Source organism: Eulemur rufifrons, chromosome 4 (genome assembly GCF_041146395.1).
Source record: "Eulemur rufifrons isolate Redbay chromosome 4, OSU_ERuf_1, whole genome shotgun sequence".
In the NCBI taxonomy this organism is placed as follows: Eukaryota; Metazoa; Chordata; class Mammalia; order Primates; family Lemuridae; genus Eulemur; species Eulemur rufifrons.
In genome coordinates, this window is record NC_090986.1 from 79,552,653 (window position 1) to 79,573,333 (window position 20,681).

At 35.2% G+C, this 20,681-nt stretch overlaps 1 protein-coding gene across 3 annotated transcripts in view; it reads left to right on the plus strand.

Annotated features, from left to right (window-relative positions):
• Positions 1–20,681, plus strand: part of CDK8 (cyclin dependent kinase 8) — a 107,403-nt gene that overhangs the window by 41,620 nt on the left and 45,102 nt on the right. For all 3 annotated transcript variants that reach the window (XM_069467435.1, XM_069467436.1, XM_069467437.1), the window contains exons 2-3: positions 9,694–9,769; positions 20,379–20,489. In XM_069467435.1, the coding sequence (XP_069323536.1) occupies positions 9,694–9,769; positions 20,379–20,489 (187 nt within the window). The remainder of the gene's footprint in view (positions 1–9,693; positions 9,770–20,378; positions 20,490–20,681) is intronic.

Below are 20,681 nucleotides of genomic sequence, written 5' to 3' on the forward strand. Positions count from 1 at the left end.
GCTGGGGACTCATTGGTAAGAAAGCAGTAACCACTCATAAAAAGGACCAAAATAGTCATTTTGCAGCTGTGATGTAGCCTTGGGCAAAACTTTGTTTCCTGTTGACCTTGCTACTAATCTGTTAGGAGTCTCACAATCTGATTAACAATTGGGCTTCTTTTCACTTTTTCGGTCCCTCTTTTTGGCCAGATTCAGGTATTCAGATCATTGTACTGTGAAATCCAGATTTTTTATCGTTGCTAGAATTCCACTAATAAGAGATTATTCAGAGAAGCTCATCTGTTGTTGGACTGAAGTCAGATCTTATACTTTTTGTTGTTGCTATAAGGTTAGCTGTCGAATCATCTGAAGCAAAATTGGCTGTGCACATACAAGACTCTGGAGATCACATTTGAGCACTGTAACACTGCAGATACTGAGAGATTACTATTAGATTGTTGCGCCTTAGAAATGCTGATTTGTGAAAATGCCCCCTATAATATTAGAGACAGAAATGATTTCAGGAGTTTTGCAAGGCTTTGCCCTGAAGGAATATGTGAACGTTTTAGTTCGCGTATCAAAAGCTGCCTCAGGAGGGCATCTCAAAGGTCAGTGGCAGCTGCTTTCCAAGGTGACACTGCAGTCTCAAACCTGTGGCTTTCTCCTGCTTTGAACAACAAAGCAGGTTTGCGTGGAGCCACTGGATGGGAGCTGATCAAAGAAGTGCCCGCCCGAGAGACAGACCCCTGTGGCTAAAAGCAGTTAGCCCAAGGGACAGCTCTTGCTTGACTTCTGAAGAACTGTCTCAATTCACAATAACTAGATAAAGAAATATGGAGCCACTATGTCTCTGTTTAACTTTTCTGCTAAAGTGATAGTTTTATCTTAAAACTTAGAAATTTGTCCTGGAAAGATTTTGTAACCGTTTGTTCACATAGAGTTAATTAAGGGATCTATAGAAGACTTTTGGGAGACTTTGAACCTAAAATGAATTACGTGTTATTATATAAATCTGTACCCATATATACTGATGTAAAACTTCATTGAGGCCCCACAAATTATGAGGATTTTGTGGCGTCTCCTGAGCCCCCCGCTTTTTTTATAAATCTATTCTTTATAAACTATACCTTCATCTCTGTGTATTCTTTTATTTCTATATTGTATTATTTTCTATTATTTCCTTATCTTTTGTGACGACGACCCCTACCTGAGGGATCCGATTCTTTGCTGGGAGCGTAGCTAACTCCCTGTATTAGGTCATTGAGTATGAAATTTCTGATTTCAAATCAAAAGTGTAGTTTATCATATCTCCAGAAGTAGTTTTTCTTGGTGGATATTCGGTTCTAGACTGGTTTGGGCACTTTATCCACCCATTGTGCTGAACACTTGCAATTGTCAGAATCTATTTTTCATCACACGTAACAATACAGTGTAGAAATTATTCGCCTTTATGTCATGACAGCAAAGGCAAGCTTTGAGACGATTTCTCTTCTGATGCTCATTTAATTCATGCAGAACCCGTCTAGCCAGCTTCTTTACTTTGCCCATTTGTTTCCAGTGGTCCAATATTGTTGGAATAGTAACATCAAATCTTGCTGCTAATTCACATGTAGGTTGAGATGGATTCGCCTCTACTATAGCTTTCAGCTCATCATTATCCACCTTGGTCTCAGGTTGCCCATGTGCTCATTTTCAAGATTAAAATCACCAGAATGGAACTTCTCAAACCATCAACACACTGTGCATTTATTAGCCACATCCTTCCCAAACACTTCATTGCTATTCCGAGCTTTCTGTGCTGTATTGATTCCCCGACGGAACTCATATTTGAAAATAAATAAATTCTTGACTTATCCATGGTTTCACAAAAATTGCTCTAAAAAAAAAATGTGAAAGATAATCACAAGCCAAAATGTGTGTTTGCAAGACTGAGGGTGTACCTTGACGATAAACATAAAACAAGAAATGTTGAAGTGAAATGTCAGATACCAGCTGTCAAACTTAGTACTTAAAGAAATTGGACATTTCATACTCAATAACCTAGTAACAGAGTTTGTAATCCACTTCTGAGCTGAGATCCCCAAGTGTAGTTTTGGTGTTGACAGAGACTTTCCTAGATGTGACATCATAGGGGCTGTCTGTCCTGTTTAGTATTTTTAGTTTACTGTTTAAGGAGTCGCTTAGAAGTTGAGTGGCTAGAAAAGAAAGTGGCCACAATCGTTGGTTTGATTGCATATTTCAGTGAAATCATGAGCAAATTGTAGCCTGATAATAGATTTGTACAGGGAGTGACTAGGGACTTGCAGAGCAATATTATGACTAGGAGTCGTGGGTATTGTTCTTACAGGTAACATATGTCTATTAACTATTCAGAAGTTTAAGCCAGCAGAGAGGAAAGAAAATAGCTTGGAATATAAAAAAAATAAGAGCATGTAAATTAAAGCATGGTAATCTTTGGTTCTGGCCATCTAGATCTTGTTCCATGAGTCATGAGTAGAAGCTATGTCTTTCATGCCTCTGAATCTAAAGGTCTTGGGTAGATGATGTATCTCTCTCTAAGATCATCTTCTTCTGGAAGATTCTTAAGAATCCTTAAATTGAGATCACTGCCTGGGACAGACCTTCAGTAATTTGAGGATGTCTTGTGGTACTATAATTGAGAGCTATGGAGCCAAGGAGTTTTACTGCTGTATTAGTTGAGAACAGAATCTGGCAAAGTCATTTCCATGGAGTGTTTCAATTGCAGTCTTTCTCTAATGATACTTCAAAAATAGCCAGTCACCTAATCTGAGAGCATATAGAGCTGATTAAATAGCTAGCAAGGGAAGATGGTTGTTTCCATCAGTGATAAGATTGAACAGCTCTGGAAAATTATCACCTTAATCAGAGTTATTAGAATGCATGAGAATGGATCATCTGTTGACGTATAATTCACAGTTGATTTCTGAAGATTCAGTGATTACCCAGAGAATTAGAACATATTATTATGAACAGTGAGAACTTTGACAAATCTACATGGCCCCGTGATTTCTACCATCAAGTGTACTATAATTGCCCATGATTGACAAGGATGTTGAAACCTATAAACAAAAATCAATTTGAAACAGTCATTGTACCAGTTTTTAATATTAATATTAATATCTGAGCATGAGTCAGCCTCTTCCCAACTTAAAGTATATAACCATTGAATATATATTCATTAGTATATTTTATTTGCATATAACTAATTTATAGAGCCCAAACTGCTCTTTTGATTTGTCAAATAGATCAATTTAAAATCAAGAGTTTTCACAATAGCTTTGAATTAAATAACATTTGAAAAATGTTGACCAAATCCAATTGTTTCAATTATACTTCCTTTTTTAAGGTGAAGGAGTAAATCTTTGTGTTACCTGGTGGCCATTCCAGGAATTCAAAGATATTTTAGGTGTAAAATACATCTTATCAGTTTTTTATTATTCTGAATTTGAGACCTAAATCAAGAAGAATTTCTAATGATACAGTAATCATTAACTTAAATCATGATGTCCAAAGGTAAGAAATAGTTCTAGGCACTATTTGAAGACACAGCAGCAAGAGCTATAATTGTCAGGACCTCTAATTGTTTCAAATAATGAAATTTTATTAAAAATTGTTTAAAATATGGCTAATGGCCAAGAATATATATTTAAGAGCCATCTTTTTTTGAACTTTTATGTTCTTTCCCTAATTGGAAATACTATGTTCATTGAAAATACCAAAGATACCACCACACCAAAGCAAGTTGGGCTGTTCAGTTCACATCTCTAAAGCACTGGGACCAACTGGTTTATTTTCTTGCACAATCACTAAGATTTTTATTCCATAGTCCTGCATTCTCACACACTTTTTCCCTATAACCATTTTACCTCAGCATGCAGTGACAGTTGTTTATGGTCTCTTTCCAAATTGTCACATAATTAAGATAATTAAAGCTTCAATTTAACATGTTAGCCTTTATGTAATTCACAATTTTTACTACATAACTATGCATAGTGATTATTTCAGCTGTTTTGTTTTCCTTAAGGCATGACTTTTTCCAGGAAGTCATGCACTAATTTACATGAAGCTGTGCACTGATTTACATTCTGATGCAAGGTCCTTGATCTAGCTAACTGTTCAGAATGTTTTCCTATCATTATAGCTGAAAATGTAATTCTCTAGAATAGACTCCAACACAGAGCATAAACTCCAGACCACATCTGTTGACAATATAATTAATAGTCAATGATTTTATGCAATGTAAGTCTAGAAGTCTAGGACTTCTAGCTTCCAAAACTCTTTTGAGAAGACCAAAGCTCTCCTGATTCTCAGTCTTTTTTAAGTGACCTATTGCCCATCCCCACTGGAAGCTTGTAAAGTGTACTGTTTGTCTCCACTTTTCTGAAATATCTAAATACCGTGTCTTGGAATGGGTCTATTTTCATCTCTTTGTAATGGGAACTCAGTGGACCCTTCCAGTTTTGCAGATCATATCCTTCCCACAGTTTCCTTGAATTACTCTATAAATTTCCTTCCCCTCTTTTCTCTGTTCTTTCTGGAACTCCTAATTATTTGTGTTTTGGATCTCGTGGACTGCTCCTCTAATTTTCCTGTTATTCTTTCACATTTCTCTCACTTTGTCTTACTGTTCTGTGTTCGAGGATATTTCCTCCACTTTATCTTCCATCCAGCCGATTGTACTTCCAGAGTTATCTCATAGTCCTAATTCTTTGCCTTTGGAGGACTTTGCTTTGTAAGTCTAATTGGTTTTTGGCTTTCTTTGCTGTCAGTGTCTGATTATGTTTCCTTGAATCCTCTTAAATCAGCTACTTTTTATCTATTTGCTTTGTAGTTTCCAAAGTTTATGCTGTGTTCTGTCTCAGTTTTCATCCTTATGGGTTTATGTCTTAAGAATTCCCTTTACCATAATTTCACTAGGGTTTTAGGAGGCAGTGAAAACACTACTCAGAGTTTTTGTTTGTTTGTTTTTAAGAGAGAAGATCTCGATTTGTCACCTAGGCTGGAGTGCAGAGGCCTGTCTCACTGCAGTCTCAAACTCCTGGGCTCAAGTGATCCTCCCTAGTAACTGGGACCACAGGTGCATGCCACATTGCCCAGCTACTTTTTTTGTTTTTTTATATGGAGACAGAGTCTCGCTATGTTGCCCAAGCTGGTCTCAAACTTCTGGCCTCAAGCAGTCCTCCCACCTTGGTCTTGAAAAGTTCTGGGATTATAGGCATGAGCCACCATGCTCTGTTCTGTTTTTTCACCACTCCATTGCAGCTGTTTTATATTTTCATCTTACTCCTCCCATCTCTTAAAGGCAAGTGTTTCTCAGGGTTCCATCCTCTTCCTTTTGGTCTTTTTACACGACACACTTCCCCTCAACTTTATTTTTTTTTTTAATGTAATGTTTTCTTCTCATAGTCAAAATTTGTTTTATATACCCCTTAAAGTGAGGTACATACACTCCTTTTTGGAGACAGGTAGCATGAAAGATCTTCTCCCATCTTACTTTTGCCTATTTCTAAAATCTCATTTGGCCTCAGGGCTGCTACTGGTAGCCCTTTCTTTGTGACATGTTTTAATATTAAACTACTTGTTGCTACTCTTTGCTATTTTCTGAGCATGACGGACCCTTTCCAAGCTTCTGTAGTTTTGTATGTGCCGTTTCACTTTCTGGGTGTCTCATGTAACTTCTGATTTCTCACCCCAGTGCCTGCCTCTCTTCCTGACAAACTCCTTAAGAATCTAGGTTTAAAAAGACTTTCTAGAGCTTTCTTTCATTCAGTTTCTTTCACAATTCAGTTTCCGTTGTGCCAACATGATGCCACAAATGGAAAATTCCATACCTGACCTCATGTGATGAGTTACAGTCAAAACTCAGGCATATAGCACAGTCTATTCAGAGAACCCAAGGGAAAACAGGTATTCTGGTGATGCTACTGTGCTGCTTGGTTACCCCGAACACATTATTTTTTCACACTTTTAATGGTATGTCATATTCTTTACTCTTAAGTACTTGTATGTGAGTAAGTGTAAGAAAATGATGACTTATCGGTAGCATATAAATTCAGAGTCAGGAATCATGGTGAGGTGACACCGAACAACCACAGAGTGTCCACATGGATGGCTGAGATAGTGACACTTTTGCTTTCTGATGGTTTAGTGTACACAAACTTTGTTTCATGCACAAAATTATTAAAACTATTGTATAAAATTACCTTCAGGCTATGCATATAGGGTGTATATGAATCATAAATGAGTTTCATGTTTACACCTGGATCCCATCCCCAAAACACCTCATTATGTATGTGCAGATATTCCAGTATCCCAAAAAATCAGACATCTGAACACGTCTAGCCCTAAGCATTTCAGATAAAGAATGCTCAACTTATGATTATTCGTTCATCTAATCTATTTCCACTGGATCATTGCTGAAACTAGGGAACAAATCTTTATCTTCTTTGCTGTCTTTTACTTAAAAGTGTGTGCATAGGTAGGTAAATGTACTGTGTAAATGACATAGTACTGTTGTTTTATGATAAAGTAAAAAACATGTAATTACTTGGCATGAGGGAGAGGACTTATTAAGATTAGAATTTTTTTAGTTCATTGAGGAGAAATTGTCCTACATTAACTTGGCCATTTTTAAATAAGAGGAAGGTGGTGTAGGTGCTAAGGAGGCGAATGGGTAAGTCTGGTTTAAATTATTTCCTTTCCCACCACTCTCTTTCCCCTTGGAGGGCTCAAGTCCAGGATATTATCCTCACACACTAGATATAACAGAATGTATTGTACTGCTGGGTTAATCATCTGGTTAAATCAATAACCATACACAGGAAAGTGTCTAATAGACTTATTCTGATCCCACTTTTGTTTTATTTTTGTGAACTTAAAGTAGTCTTTCTTTCAGAAATCATTCAGACTTCTTGAGCATTGCGTATTCTTAATGTCTTTCTCGTATGAGGGTGCATGGTGCTTTACTATTAATAGAAAGTATGTTATAAAGCTGATTGTCATACAACAGATCTTTTTGTAGAGAAATAATGTTAGTGGGATTTGTTTTCTTGACTAAGGATTTGATATAAAACATGTTATAAAAACAAAGATAAAGCAATGTTAAATTTTAATAATTTAATAAAGTAGTAAATGGACTTAATTGATTTTGTAAGAGGTTATGAATTTGCTTAATCAAACCTCCACTCTACTGAGATCTCCAAGCCCTTCTGTTTAGTATATAACCTCATCTCGCGTTTTAGAAAAAGATGAAAGTCATCAAAATGGGAACTCTCCCTAGCTTTTTGCCTCAGAACCAACTACTTTCCAACTGTGTCCATCCTTTTCTCTGTCCTCTTTCTTCTATTAAATGGAATAGATATTTCTTTTTCTAGCCCTGGATCTAATTAATTTCTCTCCAGTGTTTCAGGGTCTTTTGCTCTCTTGACTCTTCCCTCTCTGTCTTGTATCAGGAGCTCCTTTGCTCTGGGTTCTTTCTGTCAGCATTTAACGTTCTCAAGTCTCACCCATCTTGAAAAAATATTAATTCTTTAACCTTGTGTATTACTCCAGCTACTAGCTTGTTTTCTCCCCTTCAAAGGATTAGCTATGCACATTGTCTCAGTTCACTTCTGTTCCGTTCACTCCTGAGCCCTCTGCAATATAGTCTCTGCCACTACATCCCTGCAACTGTTTTTGCCTACTCCACTGTCCACTGGTGACTGCGTCATTGTTAAATTCAGTAGATGCTTTTCAATCCTTATCTTATTAGACCTCTTTGCAGTTTTGGTATTACTTACTATTCTGCCCATTTTGAAAATCTTATTCTTGACAATCCTTTTGGTCCCATTGCATCTACTTTTATGAATTCGATTACTGTGTTTATGTTATTTACAGTAAATCTGTATCTTCAGCCCTCTCTTGATCTTTAGTGTTTATTCAGCTTGCCGTCAGGCATACCCACTTAGCTGTCTCACAGGTCCCTAAAACCCAACATACACATGATGGAACTATCTTCCTCTTCTCCCAGATCTTTCCCTCCTACCTTGTTTCATTGAATAATGCTGTCATTAACCTGTTGGTCAAGGCAGAAATGATTATCTCTGACTGTTTCTTCCTTACCTCCAATAGTCAATCATAAAGTGCTGTGTTGGTTCTACTGCAACTCTGTCTACTCCCTGTAGTAAACATCATTCTTCAGTAGCCACCATCATCTCTCACTGAATAATTTTAATACTAATTAATTTTAACTGTTCTTTCTGCCTGCTGTCTGTATTTAATTTCCCTAAGCATTCACAAGGCAGCCAAAGATATATTCCCAAAATAAAATATAATTGATATTCCCTTGTTTAAAAAACCTTTAAAGAAGCCCTTCTTCTTGTTCTTGGAGTAAAAAGACTTTCATATTCTGGTTCCTAATTTTACCCCAGTCTCATCTCCAGTTATGTACAGTATCTGTTCTCCCTAAAATGCTTTATTTTCTCTTACCTCATATTCCTTCTCTCTGTGTTCTCCCTTTTAACTGATACACACTTACAAATACAAACAGAGCAATTCTCAAAGTGTGATCTGGGGACTCCTGGATGTCTCTGAGATCCTTTCAGAGAGTCTGCAAGGTCAACTATTTTCATATTAATAATAATACTGTGACATTATTTGCTTTTTTTCATTCTTACTCTAATGAATGTACAGTGCATTTCTTTTAGAGGTGATGTAATGCGTGATGACACCATTGCTGTGGTGGCTAGTAGATATGTGATTTTGTACTCTGTGGTTTAAAAAGTTCCCTTTTTAAAAAAATTTTTTTTCTTTTTTCTTTTTTTTTTGCTCGACTTAGATCCCATTTTTTAAATTCTTGTGTGGTAAATATTCATAGATATAAAAACAAAAGCTCTTCAGAGTCCTCAGTGATTTCCAAGAAAGTAAAGGGGTTCTTAATCCAAAAGGTTTGAGAACAGCTCTTAGGCTTCAGTTAGATGACATTTCCTCTGAGAAGTCTTTGCTTGGGTCATCTAACATAGTAACCTTTGGATGACCTCTGTGGTTTGCACTTAACCTATTATAGCACTTACCATATTGTATTATGGTGGGTTACTTGTTAATCTGTCTAGGCCAGTAGACATAGACAACTCCATAAAAGAAGGAATTTTGTTGTATTCCCAGAACCTAGCACAGTTCTGGATATATAGTAAGTGCTCAATAAATAATAAATCAATAAGTAAATGTTGAGTGAGTCTCTTTGAAAGTATTTGGACATGACCTATTCTAGGTTATTCATTATCAGATTATGATGACTATAACATGTTTTAAATTATAACCATTTTGTACTTTAGGGATACATTCATTTCTTAACTTTTTTTGACCTACTAATACCAGAATGGGTTTTATAATAGAAAGCAAGTTTTATTTGATATGTGCGCATGTGTTACATTCACATATTAGAGCAAAAGGAACCTATTGCTTGGAGTCAGGAGCTCTATATCTGAATCTTTGTCTTCCACAAATAACTGTGCAGCCTTGGACAAGTCTTTTTATTCAAGTTAACTTCCCTTATCAAATAATGGGATTAGACTAGGTTATCTAAAAAGTTTTTTTCTGTGTGACATTATATGATTATGTGTGAAGGTGTCAATGTGTAGTAAATGTAATTTAATTTATTAAGAATGTGTACAAATATAGATTTGTCTATATATTAAAATAACTTTGTTTTTACAGGAAGGATGATAAAGACTATGCTTTAAAACAAATAGAAGGAACTGGGATCTCTATGTCGGCATGTAGAGAAATAGCAGTAAGTGAAGTTCTTTTTATCGTCTTATCAGCTGACTCATGAGTGTGTCAACTATATAAGTCTCTGTATTGTATTTGTCACATTAATTAGAAGTTGATGAATATTTTTCATATCAACTATCTGTAGAAAAACATCTTTTTTAAGGAAAAGAGAGCATGTAGTTCTAGCAAAAATTTCTGTATAAATTCATTTATTTGAGATAAAGTTAATATCAGTTATTTATATAATTATTTTCCCAATAAATGTCACTAATAGTTAAAGGTCGAGTTGTTATTTCATTGAATGCAGTGAAAGTGGTATGTTAGTCCTTATAATATTAATATTTCTATTTTAATAGGGTAGGATATGTCAAATTGAAATGAGATCATATTATTTGATTTTCATTGGTTGTATATATCTATTCATTTGAGTATGTAAAAATTTATGCCTTTTTATTTTGAAAGCAATTTTCCATATTGTAGTTAGAATCTCATTTTGATTCCAAGGGAAGTATTCTTCATGTTAATGCATTACTTAATAATTATCTATACATTTCAATTAAGCATTATTTCCTTGAGATTTTTCTTCACTTTTTACTGTTGCAAAACTATGGGTCCAAATTGTCTTTTCTGTCTTTAATCAGAATATTCTTGGATATATATTATAATATTTGCTTTCATTGCACTCAGCGCCTATATGTACCCATAGATGCAGGCTATTATGACCTGGAAGTATTAATTTAAATAATTTTGCAAGTTTAGCAGATTCTGTACCAGTGGGTCTTCATCCAACAGGCATTTATTGTTGTACCATGTTGAAAAGGATTAGAGTAGGTAAAAGTAAAGAATCATAGGACAAGTCAGGGTCTCTGGCCTCAAGTATTTATACTCTATTAAGGAAAGAGACTCACAGATCTTACATGTCCAGTACTGTGATAAAAATATATGGGAATGGGAGAAGGATGTACATCTAAAGTAGAGTAGAGAATCAAGGAAAGTTCCAGGTTTTGGAGCACATATAAGAATTCCTCCATGAGGGAAGAAGAGGGTGAGATGGAGGACATTATTAACCAAAGGAATACCATTCTGGAAGATGTATTTCATTTAATTGATAAATTTCTTGTACTTTTGAATCTTGAGACCAGGTATCTGTACATTAAGTTCTTCCACATCTATTGTATATATACTAATCAGTTTAAAAGAATTAGAAGCCGTGAACTATGGGCAGTGATGTTAGCAGTCAGTAGTGATTACCCTTGGAGGGAACAGAGAGCTTTCAGGGTGCCAGTAATGTTGTGTGTCTTGCTCTTACTTTGGGTCTGGTTACACGAGTTTAATATGTGAAAATTCATTGAGCTGTGTACTTATTGTTCATATGCTTTTCTCTTGTTTAAGAAAATATGTTTTTAAAAAAGTAAAATTCCTCTCGATTGAGAAGCAGGCGTGCTTATCTTTATAATATGTTGATAACTGTAAATGTAGTTAAACACAGAAGTATGAAAGCCTACTTTTAATCTACTTGATCATGGTTCGTCAATCTAAGATGAGCAGAAATTTTTAATTTTGACGAAGTCTAATTTACTAATTTTTCCTTTTATGACTATTGTTTTCTGTCTCTGGCTGAAGAAATCTTTATACCCACTGATTGAAAATATTTCCCAATGTTTTCTTCCAGAAGCTTTACAGTTTTAGCTTTACCTTTTATTCTTAGTCTGTGACATATTCACTTAATTTTTGTTTGCGGTATGATGTAGTTTGAGTCTTCCCCCCCCCATATCAGTATACAATTGTAGCATCATCTTTGGAAAACACTCTGCCATAGAATTCTTTTGACACCTTTGTAAAAAAAAAAGATGACTATGTAATTCTATTGCTGGGCTCTCTATTCTGTCCCAGTGATCTCTCTGTCTAGCCTTATGCTAATACCAAATTACTCTACCTTTACAGCAAGACTTGGAAGTCAGGTCATGTAAGTCTACCTGCTTTATTCTCTGTCAGAATTGTTCGGGCTATTTTAGGTCCTTTCCATTATCATATAAATTTTTTAATCAGCTAGTCAATTTCTTTTTTTCTTTAAATGCCTGTTGGGACTATAACTTGGATCAATTTGAAGAGTGATAGTATTGAGATTTTTAAGCGTATGGAAAGATATACTTCTCATTTTTTAAGGTTTTTCTTTAATTTCTTTGAACAGTGCTTCACAGTTTTCAGTGTGGAGGTTTTGCACACTTTTGTTAAATTTGTTCTTCGTGAATGAATTTGAAATATGAAGTACTTCATGTTTTCTAGCACTGTAAATGGAATTTTTATTATTTTTTCTTGCCTTTTTTTTTTTGGAGAGAACAGAGTCTCACTCTTCAGCCTGGGCTAGAGTGCCATGGTGTCAGCCTAGCTCACAGCAACCTCAAACTCATGGGCTCAAGCAATCCTTCTGCCTCAGCCTCCCAGAGTGCAAGGATTGTATTTGTGAGCCACTGCACCCAGCCGATTTAAAATATATAGAGAGAGAGAGAGACGGATAGTGTAGTGTATATGCTGAGGCATTTCTAAATTCACTGGTAGGTTTTTGGTGATTCCTTAGAATTTTCTACAATAATTATGTCGTTTATGAAAAGGGATACTTTTACTTTTTTTCATATGTATGTATTTTGTGTCTTTTTCTTCCCTTGCTTTACTGGTCAGGGTATTTTACATAGGTTGAATAGTGGTGAGAGCAAGCATCTTTGATTTATTCCCAATCTTGAGGGAGGTGTTTTCACTTTCACTATTCAATATGATGATCACTATAGGTATTTCACAGATTTAGGAAGTTCCCTTCAATTCCTAGCTAAGTCATTGAATTTATTGGCACAAGGTTTTCCATATTTCATTATTATCTTTTCATATCTATAGGTTCTGTAGTGCTATCCCACTTTCATTGCTAATATTGATAATTTATGTTTATTTTATTGATTTCTGCTTTTTATTAGTTCTTTCCTTCTCGAGAACTTTGGGCCTACATTTCTTTGTCTTCATAAGTTAGAACCTTAGGTCATTGATTTTTAAAATATTCTTTTCTACGATAAGTAAAACTATGTGTTTCTTTCTAAGCTGTGTTTGACCTGTATTCCACAAATTTTGTTATGCTGTATTTTCATCATCATTTAATGCAAAATATTTTCAATTTTCTTTGTGATTTTTTTATTTCATTCATGAGTTATTTAGAAATATATTGTTCAATTTTTAAATATGTAAGGCTTTTCTAGATAACTTATTGTTAATGATTACTAATTTATTTTCATTGTGGTCAGGGAAGAGAGACCCTATATTTTAGAGATACACACTGAAATATTTATAGGTGAAATTATATGATATCTGGGATTTACCTCAAAATAATCCAGGGTAGAGTGAGAGGAGTAAGTATTAGTATAGATAAAACAAGATTGGCTATGAGTGGATAATGGTACAGATGTTTTAGTAGTCCATTTACTTTTGGAATTTGTATAGCAAAAATTTAAGAAAAAAAGAATTCCCATCTTTTCTGGTAAGTTTTATCAGACCTTCCCTTCCATTTATTAATTCTTCCCCAGAGAGGTCTTTTGTGTCCTCATCACTTAGTTCCATTATCTTCTATGATCACACCCAGTTTGTTTCTTTAGTAACACTCATTACAAACTGTAATTATAAGGGGGTTCTTTTTATTTGTTTGTTTGTTTGTTTACTTATTTATCTGTTGCCCCCACCCCCTCTAGACTGTAACACATTTCTTTACCAGTGTGTTCTAGGTCTGTTGTAGTTCTTGTTCCATGAGTAATTGTATTAATAGAAGGGAGGGAGGAAGAACAGAACTCTGACAATTTCTTCTAAAAGCAAAGAGCATTGTGTATCTTCATTTTATTGTATTGTACATTTCCAGAATTTCCTGTGAGCTGGAATTCCTTTAGCTTAGTCATTTTTCAAACTGTAATATCAGTGGCCCATCAGAATTCCAAGAGGCTACCTTGTAGCTGGGATGGGGAAGAAAGATACAAAGCTCCAGACTGTACTTTTATAACGTACCCCTGCTTTAACCGTAACACATCAGTTTTTGTCATTTTGCAAGAATTTGGTTGAAAAAAGTTCCATAGCTCTAAAAAAAAAATTAAAAGTGTTTTGAAATTATTTTTCTTATTTTTTTACAGTGATTTCAACTCAGCCATCACCATACTGATGGCATACATTTAGAATTTATTATCTTTGTTGTGTTGTGAAATTTTAGTATGAGAACACAGTGTAGCATGAGAATATTATAGGCTTTTTAACCCACTTTCTCACTCATCACGTAAGAGGTATTGACAAAACACAGTCTTAACTATTATTAATTTGTGTTTTATTTATTTGTACTTTAGAAGGTCAAAGTAAATGTGATATTTTATATGACAATTGTAATGAATCAAGTTCATGGTGAAAAACGTATTGAAAGCAGTAGTAATCTTAGTACTCAGAAAGTTGTAAGATTTTTTTTTCCCCAACAGAATTGGGAAAAACAGGTGGTTTCTGCAATGCAAATCATTGTATGAATGTATTTAAACCTTATCTTTTTCCCCAAAAAGATTTTAACATAAAATCTTCAAAAAGGCAAAAAATAATGTCTAAACTCTTAAGAATGAGGAGCTACATGCTCTGGCTCTGTACGGGATTATGCAGTGCTAAGGTTCTGTTTATCACAAAGGAAAACTGGAATGCTCCCCAGTGTCAGAGCGTCAACCACACGGTAGTGTGTGTACTGGGTAAGACCCTCACCAGACTCTTTAGACTCTTATCCTGGCTCTGCCACTCCACTAGCTTGGAGCACCCAAAGCAAGTTACTTAATTTCCCTGTGTTTCAGTTTCCTTATTTGTAAATGGTAATAATAATGGTATCTCATAGAGTTGTTGTGAGGAGCTTAGAACACTTCTTAGTGTATAATAAACTTGCAGTAAATGTTAGCTACTCTGATTAGCTGCTACAGTCACAGTGCTAGAATTGTCTGTTTACTTGTATTTATCTCCTAGAGGACTTAAATAAAAGGTCTTAGAACATCTGCTTTCCCTGGGACCTGGCAGTACATCTTCCACGGTGCCTATCATGTAGTAGGCATTTAGTGGTCAATGTTGGCTCTGCTAAATGTAGCTAAATGTGGCTCTTCCCTGGTCTTTTGGAAGTCCTTAAATATAAATATTTACTTAGAGGTGATTCTCCACTGAGTTTTTAAGTTCCATTCCAAATCCCACGGTGGCCATTGTCTTTTAATCCCAAAGTGGCCTATCTCCTAATGTATCTCCCTAAAAGTAAAAAAATACCTAATATATGGTGTTTTGCTTACTCAGTAACAATACTAACTGTACTAGTTTGCCAGGGTTGCCATAACAAAATACCACAGACGGGGTAGCTTAAACAGCAGAAATTTATTTTCTCATGGTTATGGAGGCTAGAAATCCCATATCAAGGTTCTGGCAGGATTAGTTTCCTCTGAGTCCTTTCTCCATGGAAAGATGGCCTCTCCCTTTCTTTCTCTTCAGGTGGTCATTCCAGTGACACCCCGGTCTTCTCTTATTAGAAGGACACTGGTCAGATTGGATTAGGACCTACTCTAGAGGCCTCATTTTAACTTAATTACCTCTGAAGAGGCCTTATCCCCAAATACAGTCATGCATCGCTTAATTACAGGCGTATGTTCTGAGAAGTGCACCATTAGGTGCTATCATTGTTGTGCATTCATAGAGTATACTTACACAAATCTAGATGGTATAGCTTACTACACATCTAGATTGTATGGTATATATAGCCTATTGCTTCAAATTATGCTACAAACCTGCACAACATGTTATTGTACTATTACGGGCAATTGTAAGATAATGATAAGGGTATTTATGTATCCAAATATATCCAAACATAGAAAAGGCACAGTAAAAATACAGTGTAAAAGATTTAAAAAAAAAAAAAAAGTACATCTGTATAGGGCACTTACCACGAATGGAGCTTACAGGACTGGAATTGCTCTGGGTGAGTGGTAAATGAGTGTGAAGGCTTAGGACATAACTGTACACTACTGTAGACTTTATAAACACTGTACACTTAGACTACACTAAATTTATAAAAAATAGTGTTATTTAATAATAAATTTACCTTACTGTAACTTTTTTATTTTATAAACTTTTTAATTTTAACTTTTAGACTCTTGTAATGACACTTAGCTCAAAACACAAGCACATTGTACAACTGTATGAAAATTCTTTCTTTATATCCTTGTTCTGTAAGCTTTTTTCAATTTTTAAAAGTTCTTTTTATTTTTTTTTTTTTACTTTCTGAACATTTTTGTTAAAAACTAAGATACCAACACACACATTAGCCTAGGCCTATGCAGGGTCAGGATTATCAATATCTCTTCCACCTCCACATCTTGTTTTTTTTTTTTGAGACAGGGTCTCCCTCTGTTGCCCAGGCTAGAGTACAGTGCCATCACCATAGCTCACTGCAGCCTCCAACTCCTGGGCTCAAGCGATCCTCCTGCCTCAGCCTCCCAAGTATCTGGGACTCCAGGCGTGCACCACCATGCCCAGCTAATTTTTTCTATTTTTAGTAGAGATGGGGTCTTGCTCTTGCTAAGGCTGGTCTTAAATTCCTGTCCTCAAACAGTCCTCCCGCCTCAGCCTCCCAGAGTGCTAGGATTACAGGTGTGAGCCACTGCACCTGGCCCACCTCCACATCTTGTCCCACTGGAGGGTCTTCAGGGGCAATAACACCCATGGAGCTGTCATCTCCTATGATAACAATGCCTTCTTCTGGAATATCTCCTGAAGGGCTTCCCTGAGGCTGTTTTACAGTTAACCTCCCCCCATAAGTAGAAGGAGTACACTCTAAAATAATGATTAAAAAGTATTGTAAATACATAAGCCAGTGACATAGTTGTTTATTATCATTATCAAATATTATGTGCTCTACATAATTATGTATTTAGACTTTTACATGACAGTGCAGTAGGTTTATTTACACCACCAACACCACACACGTGTGTAATGTGTGATGCTATGATGTTACAAAGGCTACGAGTCACTTGCCAGTAGGAATTTCTCAGCTCCATTATAATCTTATGGGACCACTGGCATATATACTATCCATCATTGACCAGAACATCATTATGTAGCACATGACTATATCGTCACAATCTAAAGTATTGGTGGTTAGGGCTTCAGCATATGAATTTTAGGTGAACACAATTCAGTCCATAACACTATTTTATTAATACTACTATAGTAGTAGTTACCTACTCAATAGTAAAATCATTACCCTAGTAGATTTGTTGTCTGGCTTAATCAGATGGATTTTTTAAAAAACAGATATTTTTAAGAAGTGGATTGATTTCATGACAGTAGTGATCTCTTAGTCCATAGATTAGAAGCCAAAAAGTATGTTGTACCAACCTCCTTTAGTTATATATTTGGTTAATGCATATATTCATTTATTTATATATTCACCAAATACTTAATAAGGGCCTCCAGGCAGTGTGTCGGGAGCTAGCCATGCAGTGACGAGAATGCTTACCCAGTGCCTGCCACCGTCAAGTTACCTGCACGGTGTATATTGAAAACATTTGTGTCTCTAGATTACAAAGAGAACTGTTCCTCCAGGATATTAGCTCTTGGGAGGGATTGGTATTAGACCACAGTAGTTAGAAGTACTGAAAGTCCTGGTTCTACCATTTCCTAGGAATGTGGCCTTGACAGAATTATTTAACCCCCTTAAACCACTGTTGTCATTTGTAAAATAGGGGTTGTATAAATATTTGATAGGGTTAATACATGATTAAGTGAGATAATGCATGTCATATGTTAGTACCATACTTGGTACCTTGGAAGAGCTTAATAAAATGGTTACTGTTGTTTCCTTTTTTTCAATACGGGAGCAAAACCTCATATTAGAGGTGAAATTCAGGAGACATCTAAGAATAACTTGATATATGTAGGTTTCTAATAATTGTAGAGATCTTTTGCCAGTGCTTTGGGGTTTGTTTGTTATAATTTATACCCTGCCAATTTCCAGAAAGGATTTATAATAGCTGTCTAGCTTAGGAGTGTGTTCCAATCTGGAGGTAGAACAAAAAACACTGAACTAGATTTAATACTACCTCAGCACTAGAATTAGTTCTTTCAGCTAGCTAGAAGATCTAAGGGGACTGCAAAGTCTAGACTTTTTTCTGTCAGATTATTTGCTTTGTTTATTAATTAGGAAATGGTGATTTAGGTACTGACTGTTAGGTTCCTGAGGATTGGTATATAATCTGTAAAGTCTCATAAGTTTGAAAATTATATTCTAAAAGCAGAAATATATAACCTGAATTTAACCTTGCTCCTGAGTGAAATAATTATCACTCTCTCCAGAGGATAATATTTAATTTGCGACTTAGCGTTTAGTTCATTCAGAGTCTTTCCTTTGCTAGAATTGATCTCAGAGCCCTCAATATAATGTTAACACTGCATGTACATTAATTCTTATTTTGGTGTCAGTGTTCTTATAAAAGTCACTGAAGTCATAGTTCTAAGACCTTGACTTTCTCACATGGCTGTCCTGAATGTGAAGCACATTTGGAAGGCACCATGTAAGTCTGTTTTCACTGATAAAGGCATGGTACCGGCTTCATAAGAAGCTTTTTCTTATCGTTGCAATTGTATTTGTTTTTGTTTGGCATGGGTAGGTGTGCTTCTTAACTGGATGGATGTTAGGGCTCTTTTGGTTATCGTATTAATAAAATAAGGAGATAAAAGATTTTAAATGAAATAAAATCCTTTTAGGAATGAGAAAGGTTAAAGTCATGAAAATGTGCTCTACTTGGATGCTGCTATGTGTATAAGTTGTTACTTTATTATTTTATGGAAAAGGCACAAATTTTCATCAACTTCATGTAATTTAAATGCCTGAAATTAGGTATTCTGAGTTACAGATCTTAATTTTCATCTGATATTTAGTGTTGATCAATGTTTTCTAATGTTGCAATTACAACATTAGATATTTTTTAAAGGATTACAAGCTATAGATTTAAGTTCATTTTTTTATGATGTCCAAGTATAGACAACTCACATGATTTACTCACATGATTTATAAATCATATAGTTGATAAGGGAGTAATAGCTAGACTATATAAAGAACTTCTACAACTCAACAACAAAACAACCTGATTCAAAAATAAGCAAAGGACTTAAATAGGCATTTCTCCAGAAAAGATATACAGATGGTCAATAAGCACATGAAAATATGTTCAGCATCATTAGTCATTTGGGAAATGCAAATCAAAACCACAATGAGATAGCACTTCATACCTATTAGGATGGCTGTTAATCTGTTAATTTTTTTTAATTGAGGTAAGATACATATAATTTATCATCTTTACCATTTTTAAGTGTATATTTCAGTGGTAATAAATACATTTATATTCATTTTTTTCTCCTTCATCCCCTCATCTCCCACCCCTTCCCTGACTCTGGTAACCACTAGTCTACTCTCTACCTTTGTGAAATCTGCTTTTTTAGCTCCCATATAGAGTGAGATCATGCGATATTTGTCTTTCTGTGCTTGGCTTATTTCACTTATAAAGGCTCCAGTTCTGTCCATGATACTGCAAATGACAGGATTTGTTTTTTCTTTTTCTTTTTTGGCTGAATAATATTCCATTGTGTATATATGCCACATTTGGCTGCTAATTTTTAAGAAGAGAAAGAAAGAAAATAATCAGTGTTGGTGAAGATGTGGAGAAATTAGAACACTTCATGCATTGCAAATGGGAATGTAAAATGGTACAGCTGCAAGTTTGGTGGTTTCTCAGAAAGTTAAGCATAGAGCAATCATATGATCCAGCAATTTCACTCCTAGGTATATTCCTGAAGAACTGAAAGCAGAGACTTAAACAAATATTGTATGTCATTGTTCATAGCAGCATTATTGACAATAGCCAAAAGGTGGCAACAGCCCGTGTCCATCAACAGATAAGTGTATTAAAAAATGTGGTATATACATACAACGGAATGTATGCATTCACAAAAAGGAATAAAATTCTGACATGTGCTGCAACATGGATATACAAAGTGAAATAAACCAGACATGAAAGGACTTGGTATTGTATGATTCTGCTTATATGAGGTATCTAGAATAGGCAAATTTTTAGAGACAGAAAGTAGAATTGAGGTTACGAGGGACTGGGGGAAGAGGGAAATGGGGTTATTGTTTAATGGGTACACAGTTTCTGTACAGGCTGATTACAAAAGTTCTAAAATAGATAATGGTGATGGTTGCACAACATTGTGAATATACTTAATGCCACTAAATTGTGCACTTTAAAGTGGTTAAAATGGTAATTTTTATGTTAGGTATGTTGTACCAAAATAAAAAATTAAAGCAAAGTAACCAACCGAACAACAACAAAATAGATTTACTCAGTTACAGCTTTTTACTATCTTTTTTCTTCACAGATTTTTCCTCTTTTGTTACTGAAGCACCTGTATATCTTTAAATTGTATGAGTGCTTATTAGATTTTTAAGATTATTGCTACTGGGTTTGTATTGCCTTTGAACTACAAATGGTGTGATTTTTTAACATTTTTATGGCAAAATTTTTTAATGGATCTCCTTTGTTTTGCAGTTACTTCGAGAGCTGAAGCATCCAAACGTCATCTCTCTTCAGAAGGTGTTTTTGTCTCATGCTGATCGGAAAGTGTGGCTTCTTTTTGACTATGCTGAACATGACCTCTGGGTAAGGTGAATTGCTGGTAGACATGAGCCACTGGTTTCAGTTAGGGATTGCTAGGAATGACTAAAAACAATTAGGAGCTCCTCTTACTGTGGCATTTACATTTTTAAAATAAAAATAACCTCATAGAATGTGGTTGGTTTATTACCAAGGCTAGAATTGTTTGCTTTGTATTATTTTTAATCCTGTCAATTT